This window comes from Anomalospiza imberbis, chromosome Z (genome assembly GCF_031753505.1).
Source record: "Anomalospiza imberbis isolate Cuckoo-Finch-1a 21T00152 chromosome Z, ASM3175350v1, whole genome shotgun sequence".
Lineage (NCBI taxonomy): Eukaryota > Metazoa > Chordata > Aves > Passeriformes > Viduidae > Anomalospiza > Anomalospiza imberbis.
The window spans coordinates 50,525,448-50,539,969 of NC_089721.1; the positions used below are offsets into that span (position 1 = coordinate 50,525,448).

General features: G+C 42.0%; 1 protein-coding gene across 2 annotated transcripts; it reads right to left on the bottom strand.

Annotated features, from left to right (window-relative positions):
- Positions 1-690: 690 nt before the first annotated feature.
- Positions 691-13,871, bottom strand: LOX (lysyl oxidase). 2 transcript variants are annotated; one of them, XM_068176926.1, is made up of 7 exons: positions 12,997-13,871; positions 12,456-12,564; positions 11,024-11,161; positions 8,569-8,725; positions 6,063-6,158; positions 5,789-5,904; positions 691-4,380 (listed from the first exon to the last, which is right to left on the bottom strand). In XM_068176926.1, the coding sequence occupies exons 1-7, from the start codon at positions 13,727-13,729 to the stop codon at positions 4,374-4,376; spliced, it is 1,356 nt and encodes a 451-aa protein (XP_068033027.1). In that variant the 5' UTR covers positions 13,730-13,871; the 3' UTR covers positions 691-4,373. The 2 variants fall into 2 exon arrangements, with proteins under 2 accessions (XP_068033027.1, XP_068033028.1); XM_068176927.1 differs by lacking the exon at positions 691-4,380 and having other exon boundaries at positions 5,785-5,904.
- Positions 13,872-14,522: the final 651 nt, after the last annotated feature.

A 14,522-nucleotide genomic window follows, 5' to 3' on the forward strand; every position in this document is an offset into this window, starting at 1 on the left:
ATTGGTTTTGTCTCCATTTACGTGAAGCCAAGAGTGCCAGTTAGTTGATATTTATGTGTTTGATGCCTTCTTATTGGAACAAGACTCCAATAAGACTCTAACTATTAAAATATTTAGAATCCAAGACTCTTTTTAACTGTTCTCTTCTGTAGTAGTGAAGGGACATGAGATGCTTCACAACTCAGAATGTTTCATCAGTTTAGCATACAGATTTAAGAGGCAGCAGGACACTGGCTTGTACACAGAGGTTGTAAATGACAGGATAAAAAGTGTTTGGAGTAACTGCATGTTTAATCTTATAGTCAGTTTTCTAGAGTACATAGACTTCCTACCATGTACTGCTCAAATGTGCTTTCTGTGAAAGCATAGGTTTTGCAGCAGAAATTCTGAAAGTGCTTTTTAAGTTCCTGTTTTTACCAAGACAGATACAGTAAGGAAATAGTGTCCAGATGAACCATATGCCTTCTCCTCTTAAGCCTTGACACGTTAATCCTTTGTGTAGTATAAGGGGTAATTTATCATGCCTTGAATTTTTTATTTCTTGTTTCTACCTTCTTGTCACATTTTTTCTGAGACCATGTCAGCAAGACAGAATTTTCTTCATTTTCATGCAGATATAACAACCTTAACTGAAGCCTTCTCACTGAGGGATGGATCTGGCCTGTGCATTAGGTGTAATACTTTGACAAGTAGAACACTTGAAACATTTTATTCAAGTCATTTTCACATAAACTTGCAACCATAATACGGGCAGGTAACACAAGAATATGAAAGTGCAGTGAAGAATACAAAGCTAGTGCCTGAATATTATAAATTAGAGCTCTTCAGATAAAGATGCAAAGTTACTGAAATTAAGACTCTTTGAAGAAAAGTGAAGGAAATAATGAAAAGTCTTCAAGAAAGTTGCAAAAATAAGTGGCATTTCACTGTATCTGTAGCATTTAGTTGCATAATAAAAACCTCCCAATTACATACTCTTTGGTTTTAATTCAAGTTAAAAATCTTTCAGCACCTTTTAGGATTTGGAGAAAATGAAAATGCCTTTTTGGCATAAATGTGAGACACAGGATAAACCACCTTTCAATGTCTCATTTATGAAAACCACCCTGCTGGTTTTGAATGAGCACACTGCAAACAATGCATGAATGACAATAGGAAGGTACATTTGATATGTGCATTCATTCTGGAGCAGAAAAAAAAAACTGAGTAGACTTCTCCTAACACAAAAACATCATTGACACAATATTTTGGTTCCATTGGTGACCAGTCTGTCATTTTGTTACACTTTGTCTAGAAATACACAAATACCAAATGTATTTCAGGATTAAAAAAAAATATATAACAAACCCTTCCTCTAATGAGCCTGACATACAGTATGTTCCTTATGTGCAATTCTTAAGTAAAGATTTGAAGTGTTATTGCTTCACACACATTTATACATTCTGGCTTTTCAGAAGAAATTTGAGACTGCAAAACAGCAAATTCATAGTAGAAATCCCACAAAATTTAAATCTGGTTTTGCTCCCACTGAGACCAATGTCAATACACTTTTCAAAGATAAGGGAATAAGCCTGATGTCTGGTAAAATGGAACCCAAATATAATTTGCTGTAAAAATAGAAACTTTTTCCAAAACAGTTTTTAAAAATGCACATAATCCCAAAAACATATTCCAGTATGCAAAAAGTAAGGTGTCAAATCTGCAGAGCCAAGCTACTGAAAATATTGGTTGGTGCTCCCCTAGTTAGAACTACTTCTATACATGCTATATAATAAACTCTTCTACTGTGTTGTGTTTTACTATAGTTAGACAGGGTTGAAGTCACATTCCTTCATTTTTTTTAATCCTAAAATTCTTTGTTTTTCTGTTCATTCAAAAATTTCATAGGCAATTTTTGTGCTATTGTACATCAATGTCATGTCGCTTAACACACATTTCAAAACAAATAAAATATTTTGCTACGGAAAGAAAAGCTACATTTTTGTAGCTCCAGTATCCCCAATATTCAAAGTTACAGCATTCAACACCTTTCCAAACGAGGCCATTCCCACTTGTTCCACCTACACAGATGCTCAAGGCCCTCTGGCTCCTTGCTGACTTCAGTGGAGTTCTGCAAGTAGTTTGGGCACAGACGTGTGAGCAGGTGAGTGTGTCATGCGCGAGAGGTACCCCCCCTCCTGTGGCTGCTCCGTCTCCAGTTAGTGCTCTTATATCCCACATTCAGCATCAGGCACCATGAGGTACGAGCACACCACCTCTTCCCAGGAAGCAGCCCGTGCCCACAGCCTGGCTTCCATTCAGTAGCTTTTGTGTCCATTGCCCAAGCTGCTCTCAGGACTTTGATCCCAATTTTGACCTAAGTCTATAGAAAGGTGAATGCGCTTGCATCCCTTAACACCTCTTAAAACCTAAGAACTCTTTGGGCTGAGATTTCAGAAGCTTAGACCTTAAACAGGCCCTCATTTTAGCAGACATATGTTACAAATGGTCTTCTCATAGATCAAGTTTCCAAATTTTGCTTCTGTTCATTGCCCGTACTGGTTACAGATTGCTAAAATGGATCTTGCAGCAAACAGAAAGGGACCTGCAGGTATAAATTATATTATTCCGCACCCTCTCCCACTGGTGGGTAATAATCACCAGGCTGCTGGTTCTCAGGTTCTTTTTAAGTTCTGATTGTGCAAACTTGTAACCAGGTTGTGATTAAGGTGGAAATAAACTTAAATAAATGTACTAAAGAACAGCTGATCCCTGAAGGATCTTATGGTAATTCATCAAACTTCCAAATTAAATCCATAGAGTTCTAAAGCATAAAATATTTCCAAATACTGTCTGAAGTATTCTCAATAGTGATAATAAAACCTCTCCATAGTCCTCAGATTTTTAAGTATATTGAATAGCACATTTTTTTCTTTTTTTTAATTTTTTGAGCTTCCAAAATTTCATTAGGTGTTTTGAACTGCTGATCAAATTAATGAACACCAATAAATATTTCTAGGTCCCACTGCTCCAAAAGTAGATTCTTATTTTACATGATCAGAAATCTTCTGAAAAAAAAAAGCCAGATCCCCTTGTGATGTCATTTCACAGTTTAAAACAAAAATCACAGCTACTGTAGCTTACAGCAGGGTGCACTGCAAAAGCAAAATAATTTGGGGATGGGAGGAGGAGTAGTATACCCAGCACCAGTTAAGCAGTTCAGCAAAAAACATAAATTTGGGCTGGAAGTTTTTCCCCTTAACAATGTTGCATTTGGTTCCTGAACAGCCTAAAGTAGGATATCAAATACACTGACTTTTGCTCTTCCTCTCTATATAGTATATTTTCAACTTTTGTTATTTTGAATACTGAGATATACATTTTAAAGTCAACTACAGTACTTAAGGGGGAAGCAGGTTTTCTTCATGCTAAAAATACTTTGTAAGAGATTCTGACCTACTTCTGTTTGTGGTGCCACCTGAGTTAATTGCCTGTATTATTTTGATGGTTAACCTGTTCAAGTTGGATGTTTTTCACAGATGACCACATCACGGACTCTTCATCATCTCCAAGAGCCCGTTTCTTGACAGGTATTTTTTATCCACATTAAGTTTGCGGAACTTTTTTTAAAGTCCCACCTTGAAAAATTTCTTGAACATATAAAGATGGGTAAGTTTTTTAATTAATTTTCACAGATGAAAGGTGTATTTCAAAACCCCATCTGTTTTTCACTTAAGGAAATGGAAAAACTTCTAATGTATTAAAAATGTAAACATAACTTTTCTTGCAGGGGTATAACTGATATATATAATATATGTGTATTTCTCTGCTATATGTTAATATTCCTTGAAAACTGAACATACTTCTCTCTTTCATATCAATGTGTCCTAGAAAGATTTTTTAATAGTACTGTATCACTCTTAATCTGTTTTTCATTATGGTCTTTTCTGAGATAGCTGATATTAGTACTTTCTCTTGAGTTTTATTTAATTCATTTTGCGTACATTTTTTTCTGCATTTTAAAATATGTTCAACTCATTCACTGGTAATAGTCCCACTGAAGTCTACTATCATGTAAACTCCAAATTTGAAGGAGCTAATAAATGGTCCCATGTTTTTATGAATGAGTTAGATTATCAAAATTTAAAATATCTCTAAATGAAGCACCAGTTTCACACATTTCAATAGTAATACAAGTAATGCCAATTTAGATTCTTAAAATCCAGTTAAGTTTTGGTTGAGAAGCAGCAGAAATGCTTCAAAGTCACATAAGGTGTGTGGGTGTATCTGTGTATGTTCTGTAGTTTTGTTTCTATAGTGTTTGCATCCTAATGAAGTTTGTATAATGATGTTCAAAACATCTGGCACCATCTCATCCACTTCTTGCATCTCTCTCAGTATCTGTTGAAAGAGGAGAAATAATTTTATGCAGGTGAGGAGGCATACACAGAAAGAGGAACTGCTGAATGCCCACTTGTCAGCTTGGAAGCACAGGTCAGCCAACAGTAACAGACATTTTGTTTCCTAGCCTTGCATGAATATGTACCTCAGAGAGATATAAAGTATGGTGTACATATATACATACATACATCCATATATACATATATATATATGTATAGTGTGTTAGCCTGGAGAAGAGGGTGGTGAGGCGTGGGTTGGTCTCTTCTCCCACGTAACCAGAGACAGGATGAGAGGAAATGGCCTCAAGGGATGGTTTAGATGGGATATCAGGAGAAACTTTTTCACATAAAGGGTTGTAAAGCATTAGAGCAGAATACCCAGGGAACTGGTGAGGTCACTATCCCTGGAAGTGTTCAGAAGCTGTATGAATATGGCACTTGAGAATATGGTGAGCAGGGTGATGATCTGAGGTTGATGGCTGGACTTCATGATCTAAGAGGTCTTTTCTAACATTAACTATTCTATTATTCTTTGTACTCAGTAACATTTTCAGAGGTAAGTTGGGAAGATTAGAAGTTAAAAGCGTGAAACATAAGTTTGGCTCATATAACTAATTGTTTCCTAATGCAAAGTGAGGAATGAATATTTTAGAGGCTAATTACGCAAGTCACATTAATTGAGTCTATCTGTTTCACTGATACTGTTATAGAAGACTACACTGGTTGTCTGTTTTGCTTTTCATTGACTGCTCTGGAAATTGTTTCATATGAACCTCTATACAAAGTTAATACTCCTTTAACAATCCAAATGAAGTCTCTTGATAAATATTTCATATGAGCAGCTAGCACAGTGTTCTGAGAACTGCTTACCTCCATGTTACAGAAGACTGCTTTCTCTGTGTGTGTTTCACAGATACTAAAGTACAGTAGATCTACCATGAGGACATTTATTAAATGAATTTGACTTTTTGGAGGAAAAAATGTAAAAATGGCACAATTTTGGCATTGTTCAAACTTTTAAATAGCAAAACTGAACTGAGGATGTGTGAAAGAATTGTTTCTGGGAGAGTGGCTGCTGTGCAAGCAGCAGCAGCAAAGTAACACACATGTGTGGGATTTTGCAGAATGTCTTAAAGAGCACTGCAGCTGCTCAGCTGTGTGTGGGTGCTGTGAAAGGGTACTGAATGATCCTAGAAAGGTCCTGATGCAAGTACAAAGAAGGTGTGTGAGCCAGAGGTTGTTATCTGGCAGACCAGACAGGAGCAGCAATTTTGGAAAGTGTTATGTATTCCAATGGCACAAGTGCAAGAGCAAAATTCCCACAAATTTTAAAATTCCCAAAACCCACAAAACAAAATCCTGACAGTGGGGCACAGTGGCAGAGAAACCACCAGTGGGGAGGCACTTACGGTGAAATTGTGCAGCCAGAGGCGTAGGCATGGTGGCCCGTGTAGCGGATGTCACAGCGGACAATGTTGTTGGAGTAATCGGATTCAGGCACCAGGTAGCTGGGGTTTACACTCACCTGGAGGGGAGAGAGCACACTGCTGTCTGCTGCCACGCTTCAGCTGGTAACTTACATGCTGAAGGATCTATGCAAATTATTTGCTTCCTTCAATAGGGGGAAAAAAACCCCAAATGCTCCCAAAAAACCCCAAACCTCCCCATTCCCAATATGCTTACCTTCAGAATGTAATTTCCAGGTTTTACATCAGTAATATCAATCCACTGGCAATCTATGTCAGCATTGTAAGTGTCGTAGCAGCCAGGGCTCAGACCCTTAAGAATGAAGTTAAGACGGATGTGAAAAAACATTAATCTTTAGAAACAGTGATATTCTAGACATTAGGGACTGAAGTTCACTTAACTATCACAGTTCACTTAGAAAATTAACTTAGAAAATGAATCTCATTTTTAGTTGGCATTTTATTTGTGTGTCTAAAATAGAACACCTAAGTCTACTGCACCACTTTTATAGACTTTTATAGCCCTTTATTACTACTGGATAAAAGCCACCTATAATATTGACAGTTGTTCATCTGTGAGGTATCTGTATTTTCTTACAATCGCTTGTTACAGTATTCCTTTTATGTAAAAACTCTTAATGATATTATTTTCCATTCTTCACATAAGACCAGAATACAATAAAAATTGACCAAAGACTGGAGGTAAGTATCTGTAAATGTCAAGTGAATTTCTTCTGAGGTCATGAGAATGGACAGACTTGATCACCATGTTGGAACATCTCCCTACCCCTAGGAATGATGCAACTTTTTGCTATGGATGTACTGTCTTTGAATAGTAGGGTTAAGGGCCATTTTCACATTGAGCTTCCCATGGAAATGGTGTCTCTTCAGGCAAATAGTGACACAAGAATCTGATGGAACTGAAAATGTAGCCTTTATTCCAGATGCATATTTTTGAAAAATTCTTTGTTGTTAGGAACATGAGTAATCGTCCCCATATATGAATGTATCGGTGGTTCAAAGCTAGTGTCTTTAGCTGTGGCCAATACAGATTGCTCTAGGCAGAGCTGATCTCTTCTGGCAACACACAGAGTGCAGAAAACCCAAGTCCTGCAAGAGGGAATTCCCTCTTGACCCAGCTGGTGATCAGCTCAGACTCTTGCATGTTTGTGCCAAGTCTGAGGCTGGAGGAAAGTTTTACAGTCCAATTACAAACCCCTGAAATATGGGCTTCCAGTGGAAATGCTGACACAGCCGTGATTCTAGTGACACAAATACTCCAGCTGTAAAATATGTATGTTGCTTAGTTAGATGCCATAGTCTACAGAAGCAGAAAAGGTATTTATAAAACCTCTTCAAAGTCTCTATGTATTGCAGATCATTCATTATAGTTAAAATTCAAATGTGGACACGTCAGCCAGTGAAACATAGCTGTCATTGCTCTGTGACAGAATAACTACCTTCTAGATTAAAAGCTGCAGAATAAGGGGTACAGGTTTATGTGTACATATGGCCACACTGAGTTAAACCACAGATCCATCAAAGCTCGGTGTCATGTCTCTGACAGTGGTCAGCAGCAGATGCTTAACGAGGAAAGAGCATATGGAATGGGATGTGTAATGTCAGGAAAATTCCTTCCACCAGGCATTTAACTGTATTTAAGGCACGGGGTATCATCAGATTTCTGTTTTTAATAACATCTGTTACTTTGTCTAAATTCTTCTTGAGCCCATGGAGATTTCTGATCTCTGCAACATCCAATGGCAAGGAATTTAATACTACATTCACGTGTCCAAAGAGCACATCTCTCTGTTTTAAAGCTGTTGCCTGACAGGTCTTCAGAAACCTGAAGACCTGTCAGGTTCATATATTGACAGAAACATCAACAATTGTCAGTAAATATCAAAAATTTCCTCTTTCAATCCAGAACCAATCACGTTTTGGTCTTACTTCTGGTTTTCCAAATGGAATAGTCTATGAAATCTCTTAGCCACACTACACTGCTGATCAACCTTGTTCTGCTGGGGTTGGCTGGTTAGGATTTTTTAAGCTTTTCTTTAGCATCTCTGAGAGGTGGTGATGCAATATTCAAGGTAGGAATCTTGCGTAGATTTGTCTATCATAAAGGTATGTTCCATTTTCTATGTTCCCCTGGAAATAAGCCCTGGCACCTGGCTTTATGTCTGTACGTGGCCCATCATAACATCCACACAACTGACATTTTCTTTAACAACCTCCTGCTGTATGGGCACAGAACACTCTGAGATTTCTGTGCCAGGCTGCCAGCCAACAGCTGCAGGTGTTAATGGAATCCAGCACCTTACAGCTTCAGACTCCTCAAGGGAGAAAATACCAGCTATGAACTTTGGCACCAGCCAAGGACGTCAGTTTGGGGGGATGAACATTGGGAACAGCTTCTTTATGGGGTGTCTTGAGTGCCCCTTAGCAAGTCTGACCAGTCCTACTGCCACAAGAACTTGTGGTGTTGTTTTAATAGAGTTCAGTTACCAGTGGTGCTACACTAGTGAGTGTCACTGCCCTTTAATAAGAAACCCACAGTTAACAGCACATGGGTGAATTATCAGTCTCCAGGTAAGCATCGTGGTCTCTATAATGAGGAATTCCAGAAGCTAGTTAGGGCATCAGATAATTTAGGGCATTGGGTGATTGGCAGAAAAGTTATCCAAACACAAGCACGTGGTTGTCTCCAAAGCGGCTCCTACCTGTGTGTGTGCTGTACATGCATACCGCCTGTAATATCCATAATCACAGGAAGTATCTTCAAGGCAGAAACTTGCTTTGTGTCCCTCAGCAACTTTTCTATGTGAGCTCGCATCCAACAAGTCATAGTGGCTGAATTCATCCATGCTGTGATAATGTCTGTTAAACCATTAATACATTATTAGAGATGGATCAAATCTTATCAGTAACATTTTCACATATTTCGATTTAATCTATGTCCTGTTAAATCTGGACAAATTTTATTTACTACCCAAAATGTTTGTGTTAGTACACTTTCCTACTACTGACCACTCAATTTACTCTAATTTTCAAGTACCACATGTCATCCTATAAATAAATAAATATTTTTAATTTGTTATGGTAAGGTTCCATAGCAGCAGTGTTTTTCCAAAATTTTGTTTCACCTCTTTTCCAATAACAATATCAAGCATTAAGTAGTTCATATTTGAATTTAACATCTTATAAGTGCCTTTAACCAGAGGTTTGCTAAGAATGCTTACCTTACATACTATAAATTCCATGGAAGTTTGCTACTTGCTAGCAAAACCCCAACAATTTGGTTTCACATTTCCATGGCCCTCAGACAATGTAACACATTAGTAACATTGGTGAAGAAAAAATCTGCATAAAGAAATCAGCTTCTGTGTACTGGCAATGCAGATTTCATTCAATATCAATTATTTTTACAGTCTATCTCTATTTCAGAAGTGTGTATGCTTTTGAATTGGGCAAAGTGATGCAATTGTCTTGTTTTCTCACAAAGTGACTTCTAGCTCTTACTGTGGAGTTTTAAGACCTTGTATTCTTGTAATTTCACCCTTTCCAAGTGTGTGGAAAAATAAACTTGTCTTTTCTACCTGCACTGTATCTTGGCAGCATTTGGCTGCCATTACTTTTGAATGCTTTCAGCTCAAGAGGGATATGAGAAAGGCTTAATTTAAAAAAATTCAAATGTATTGGTAAAACAAAGCAGCACAGGAGCCTCACAAGCAGGCACATCCAGAACACTAAAACCAGTGTTTTGTAAAACCAGAACAGTAAAACCAGATGATGACTAACACTGAGGTCTGATGGCCAGCCAAAGTAACTGGCAGTTTGAGTTCATTTCCAAGTGAGTTTGCTTCACTGTTATGGAAATGATCACAAGAGATGCATTTTTTTGTAGGCAACATATTTTCTGTCCAAGAACTGAACCAATATCAGAGACACTTTACATCTGGACAGTGATAGCTGGGCTATCGTGGCACAGTAAGAAATTGTTATTCTACAAATGGAAAACTTCAACTGCTCTCTACCCATTTCATCCATTTATCAAGTTTGTAAGCATGAGGGTTGGGCGATTTTTCTTAGTGCTGAGATTTGTTTCAGGGATAGAGGTTAACTAAAGCATTTTTGGAGGCTTTTTTATTAGGTTTGATTTAGTTTTAGCTTTTTTGATGCATGCAAGATTTATAAACTGATGAGGCTTTTTTGAAAATGTTCTAATGAATACTGATTTTTCATTCAATACCTAAAGCCTCTGAACCTGGAGAGGAATATTCCATTGGCTCAGAGGCCTACAAACCAAACCCATGTTGCATACCATTTTTTAAAAAGATTAAGTTATCATTTATGTACCTGGAGCATCAGAGTTGTATTTTAAGTAAGGTGGAAGTAAGTATTCTGAGTAATTAGTCCTTGTATTTCATTACTGCTCCTGCTGAGAAGGAGCAAAACTTGGGACAAACCTGAAAACTCCTGCATATGAGTTTTCTGAACGGGTACAAGTTTGCAGTGTTACCTGCTCCCAAAATGTTGAAAATGTTCTACTACATTTCCCTTGCTGTGTTTCTAGCAAATATACTAGAGCAATGGTGCTATGTCAAAATATCATTATATGTATATAGAATATTATTGATAATGGGATCAGTCAACTCAGTAGCTTTCCTTTTTCAAATTAATCGGACCATTCCTTGTGAAGAACTATCTCATTAAATTCAGCTCAAGACGTATGGGTCACTTAAAATGAGGTGTTATTATAGGGAATATGCTAGTAAATGTACATTTTAGGGTTTCTATTTATTTTAACATGGCTGGGACTTATATTTACTGATTACACTTCAATGTAAGTGGACTATATGTAAAATAAAAGGAGAAAGTGCTACTGTCAAATCTCATTTCAGACTTGTATTTGTATTTAATCTACACATTGTAAGAGTTTCTTATATATGGATAAGTTTTGTATCCATCTTTGTTTCATGTGTCTGTGCAAAGATTAATTATCACTACATACAAAGAGTAATTACCACAACATAAAATTAATCAGATAGTAAAAGGCTAAAGTTTCCCCAGGGTTTCTCTCTACATCACTTTAGTTTTAGAAAATGTCTCCATGTAAGTGACAATTTGTTAGTGAAAAGCATAATAAGAAGATGCCATACTGAGCACTTCACTCACTGGTGACAGCTGTGCCACTCCCATGAGTAACGGGGTCTGCTGGGCAGAAAATCTGATGTGCCTTGATTTTTCACTCTTTGGGGGAATCTCAGGAGCACCCGATTGTCATAGTCTCGAACGTCTGCTCGATAAGCTGAACTGCAATGATGCAAATCAAAGAAAACAAAGGAAAAAGCCATAAGGATATGCAAGAAATACTTATAAAAATGCTTTATATTGTCTTAGAAGTAATTGATAGCAGAGATCTTTTCAGGCCCCATAAGCCTCATGCATTGGAGATTCATACAGGAATTCCGTATGGTGTGGAAATGCCTGGTGTGAGACCAAGACCTGAGTAAGATTCAGACCTGGTTTTAATTTTATAAACGGAAGTTTGACCACTGACTGAGTCCCCCTATGAAGATCACTGCTGAGCTGTAAAATTACTCTGGTAACAAAAACCATAATTTTATTAGTTGCTGTTAACCAAAATAACTCCCTGTGTATGCAAGATCACACAACAGATGTTGATTCCATTGTTAAAAAAAATCCTAACACGTATATGAATCAGGCTGTGTTTTCTTATTCTACATAGCTATTATCTACACTCTTTTAAATACTGGAATATTTTGATCAACTAATAGCCAGAAAGAACACTTCAATGAGTCTTCACTGTGAAGCTAGGAAAAAAAAAAAAAACTGCTATGTCATATTTCTTTTTTCTGCAAGTGAAGAGCAAGCATGACCCTGAAACATAAATTAATGATGCTGATAAATAAATAAATAAATCTGTTTTGCATGATAAGGTATCAAACAAGTTTAAATGGTTAAAAACAGCCGCGTTGATTTCTTTCCAAACAAAACAGGAAAAATCACTCTTTGCCAACTGGACAAGACCTAACTTCATAACAAAGCTGTTATTTCAACCCCTTAAGAGACTCTGAAATGCTTTTCAGGGGGATTTTAGTTTTAGGAGACATTAAAAGGCATAGGCCCAGAAACAATTAGCTTACTATAATCTTAATAGTAAATTGTGCTGGTTAAGAATAGGGTTTTTGTTATTTGGTTTGTTGTTTTTTTTTTTTTTTAATGAACTAACATATGGTCTTGTGGGAGTAGAGGAGGGAGATGAAAATCGACAGAATGAAGTGGTTTTCTAGGTGCCTCTATTTCACAAAATTCAGAAATGTTCAAGTGAGCCTGTCAATAAAAACATGTAATACAAGTTTCCATAAGTTCTTCAGGATATCTGCAGCTTTTCCCTCTAATATGGCAGGATTGCTTTCTGATGTGCATACTCTACCATCTGCCACAAACTTGGAAGAAGGTTACAAAAGACTGTGTTTCTGTGAGCCTCCAGCCTCACCCTTCTCCACTCTTCACCGCATTCACAGGTGGAAACAGGAGCACAGCAACCCACAGCAGACGGGCAAAATGTCGGGACGATGCCTACCTTGCCAAGCAGTTCTCCTCGGCAGCACATCTCAAGTTATACATGGACATCCTCTGGACATATGTGGACGCCTGGATGTAATAGGGATCCGGGACTAAGTCAGGGAGACCTGCAGTTCATCAAACCAACCACATAACAGTAAGATCAACCCAGGACACGTTTGCAAATATTTGGCAGCCATCCCAGTCGCTAGGAGCCGTCGATTTGCTAAGGACCCCTGCTCTCCGTTAACCTCGCATTCCCCTTTGCTCAGGCTTGTCCCAAACAGCCCACCGCAAACACGACTCCCGGAGCCCCCGGTGGGCTTATCGGCAGCTCGCCCCTCTCCCAGACGCTGGGACTGGGCTGCCCGCAGCCCGAGAGCCGGGCGAACGCCTGCCCGGTCAGGTTTTGCCCCGAGCGAGGGCCGGGCAGGGCTGGCGACCCCCGCAGCTCATCCCTCCGGGACCGGCGTGCTCGGAGCGAGCGGATCGTGCGGCGGGGCCGGGGCCGGGGCCGCCGGCAGGAGAGGGACGGGACGGGCGGAAAGGATGGCACTTACCGTACTGGAAGTAGCCGGTGCCGTAGCCGGGTCTGTACCTGCTGCCCTGGCGGGGCCTCTCATAGGTGTCGTAGTAGTTGTAGTAGGGGTTATCGTCCGTGTACTTGTAGGGGTTGTAGGGGTCGTCTCCTACCATCACATCTTCCCGGCCGGGCCTGAAGCTGCCCAGGGGCGGCAGGCTGCCGGCCCCGGTGCTGCTCCCGTTGCCGTCGGTGCCGGTGCCGCCGGCGGGGCTGGCAGCAGCGCTGGGTCGCGGCGCCCCCGAGGAGGCGCTCCGGGCCGCGGAGGTGGCGGCCGCTGGGCTCCGCTGCGCGGCAGCGGCGCGACCGCCGGAGGAAGCCTGGTAGCCGGCCTGGAACCAGTGCCGAGCTCCGGAGCCCCCCCGGCTGCCGGCGGCGGGCTGGGGCTGCGGCGGCGGAGGCGGCTGCGCGGCGGCGGCGCGGGCGGCAGCTCTCCGCGGCAGCACCGTGCCGTTGTTCCGCAGCAGCAGGATAGGGCTGCCCGCCGCCTCCGCCGCCTGCCTGCGCCGCGGGGGCTGGTACTGGGAGCCCAGGCTGAGCAGGCTGTACACCTGCCCGTTGTTCTCCCACTGGATCCGCTGCCTCCAGGCGGCGGGGGGTGGCGGGGGATCCCGGCGCGGCGGCTGCTGCTGGCAGCCGGCGGGCCAGAGGCAGCTCCAGTAGATGCACACGTGAAGCTGGGCGAGCAGGAGCCCCGGCGGCGCGAAACGCATCTTCTCCTCTTTCGTGGGCGCCGGCGGGTAGAGAGATACGGGCGAAACCGGGAGGGGAGGGGGGGTGCGGGGGCGAGAGAAGAGCGAGGGGCGCCTTTCCTGCTCGGGATGGAGCTGGGGGGCGGTGCGGGGAGGCCGAGGGGTGAGGACTGCGCCTCTGGAAGGGTCGGGCGGGCAGCGGGGTCTCAGGCGCTGCTGCACCCGGGAGGTGCCATCGGGCAGGTCGGGCCGTCGGAAAGGAAACCCGGCCCGGGGGAGGCGGCGAGAGCGGCTTTTCTTCTCCCCGGTATTTATAGGCGAGGGGATGCGAATGGGAGCCGGAGCAAACAATCAGCCTCTCATCGTCCTCCGGCCCGCGCTGGTGTCTGGAGCGAGGGAAGGAGGAGGAGAGACCAAGGACTTTAAACTTGCTGGCACGCTCGCAAAGTTACACAAGCCCCGCTGGCTGGGCTGGCTGCACCCCCGCCATTTGTTCACGTAATGCGGCTGGAAACGTGCGGCCCTGACAGTTCCCCCCACGGCCGCCCCCCGCCCGCCGCCGCCCACCCCGCACGGGGGCGGCTCGGGGGGAACGGGGTGGCTCGGGCCGGCGCGGCGACGGGGGCTCCCCATCCTCCCTCCCTGCCTGCCTCCCATCCTGCCCTGCCTCCCCCCGCGCCCCGAGCCGCGCCGAGCCGTGCCGAGCCTGCGGCGGGCGGGCGCGCTCAGACACACGTAGGCTGCCAGAGTATGCCGTGGGGCAGCGCCAAAGTATGCAAAGGAAAAATGCTATTAGCTCATCAGCGCTGGAGAG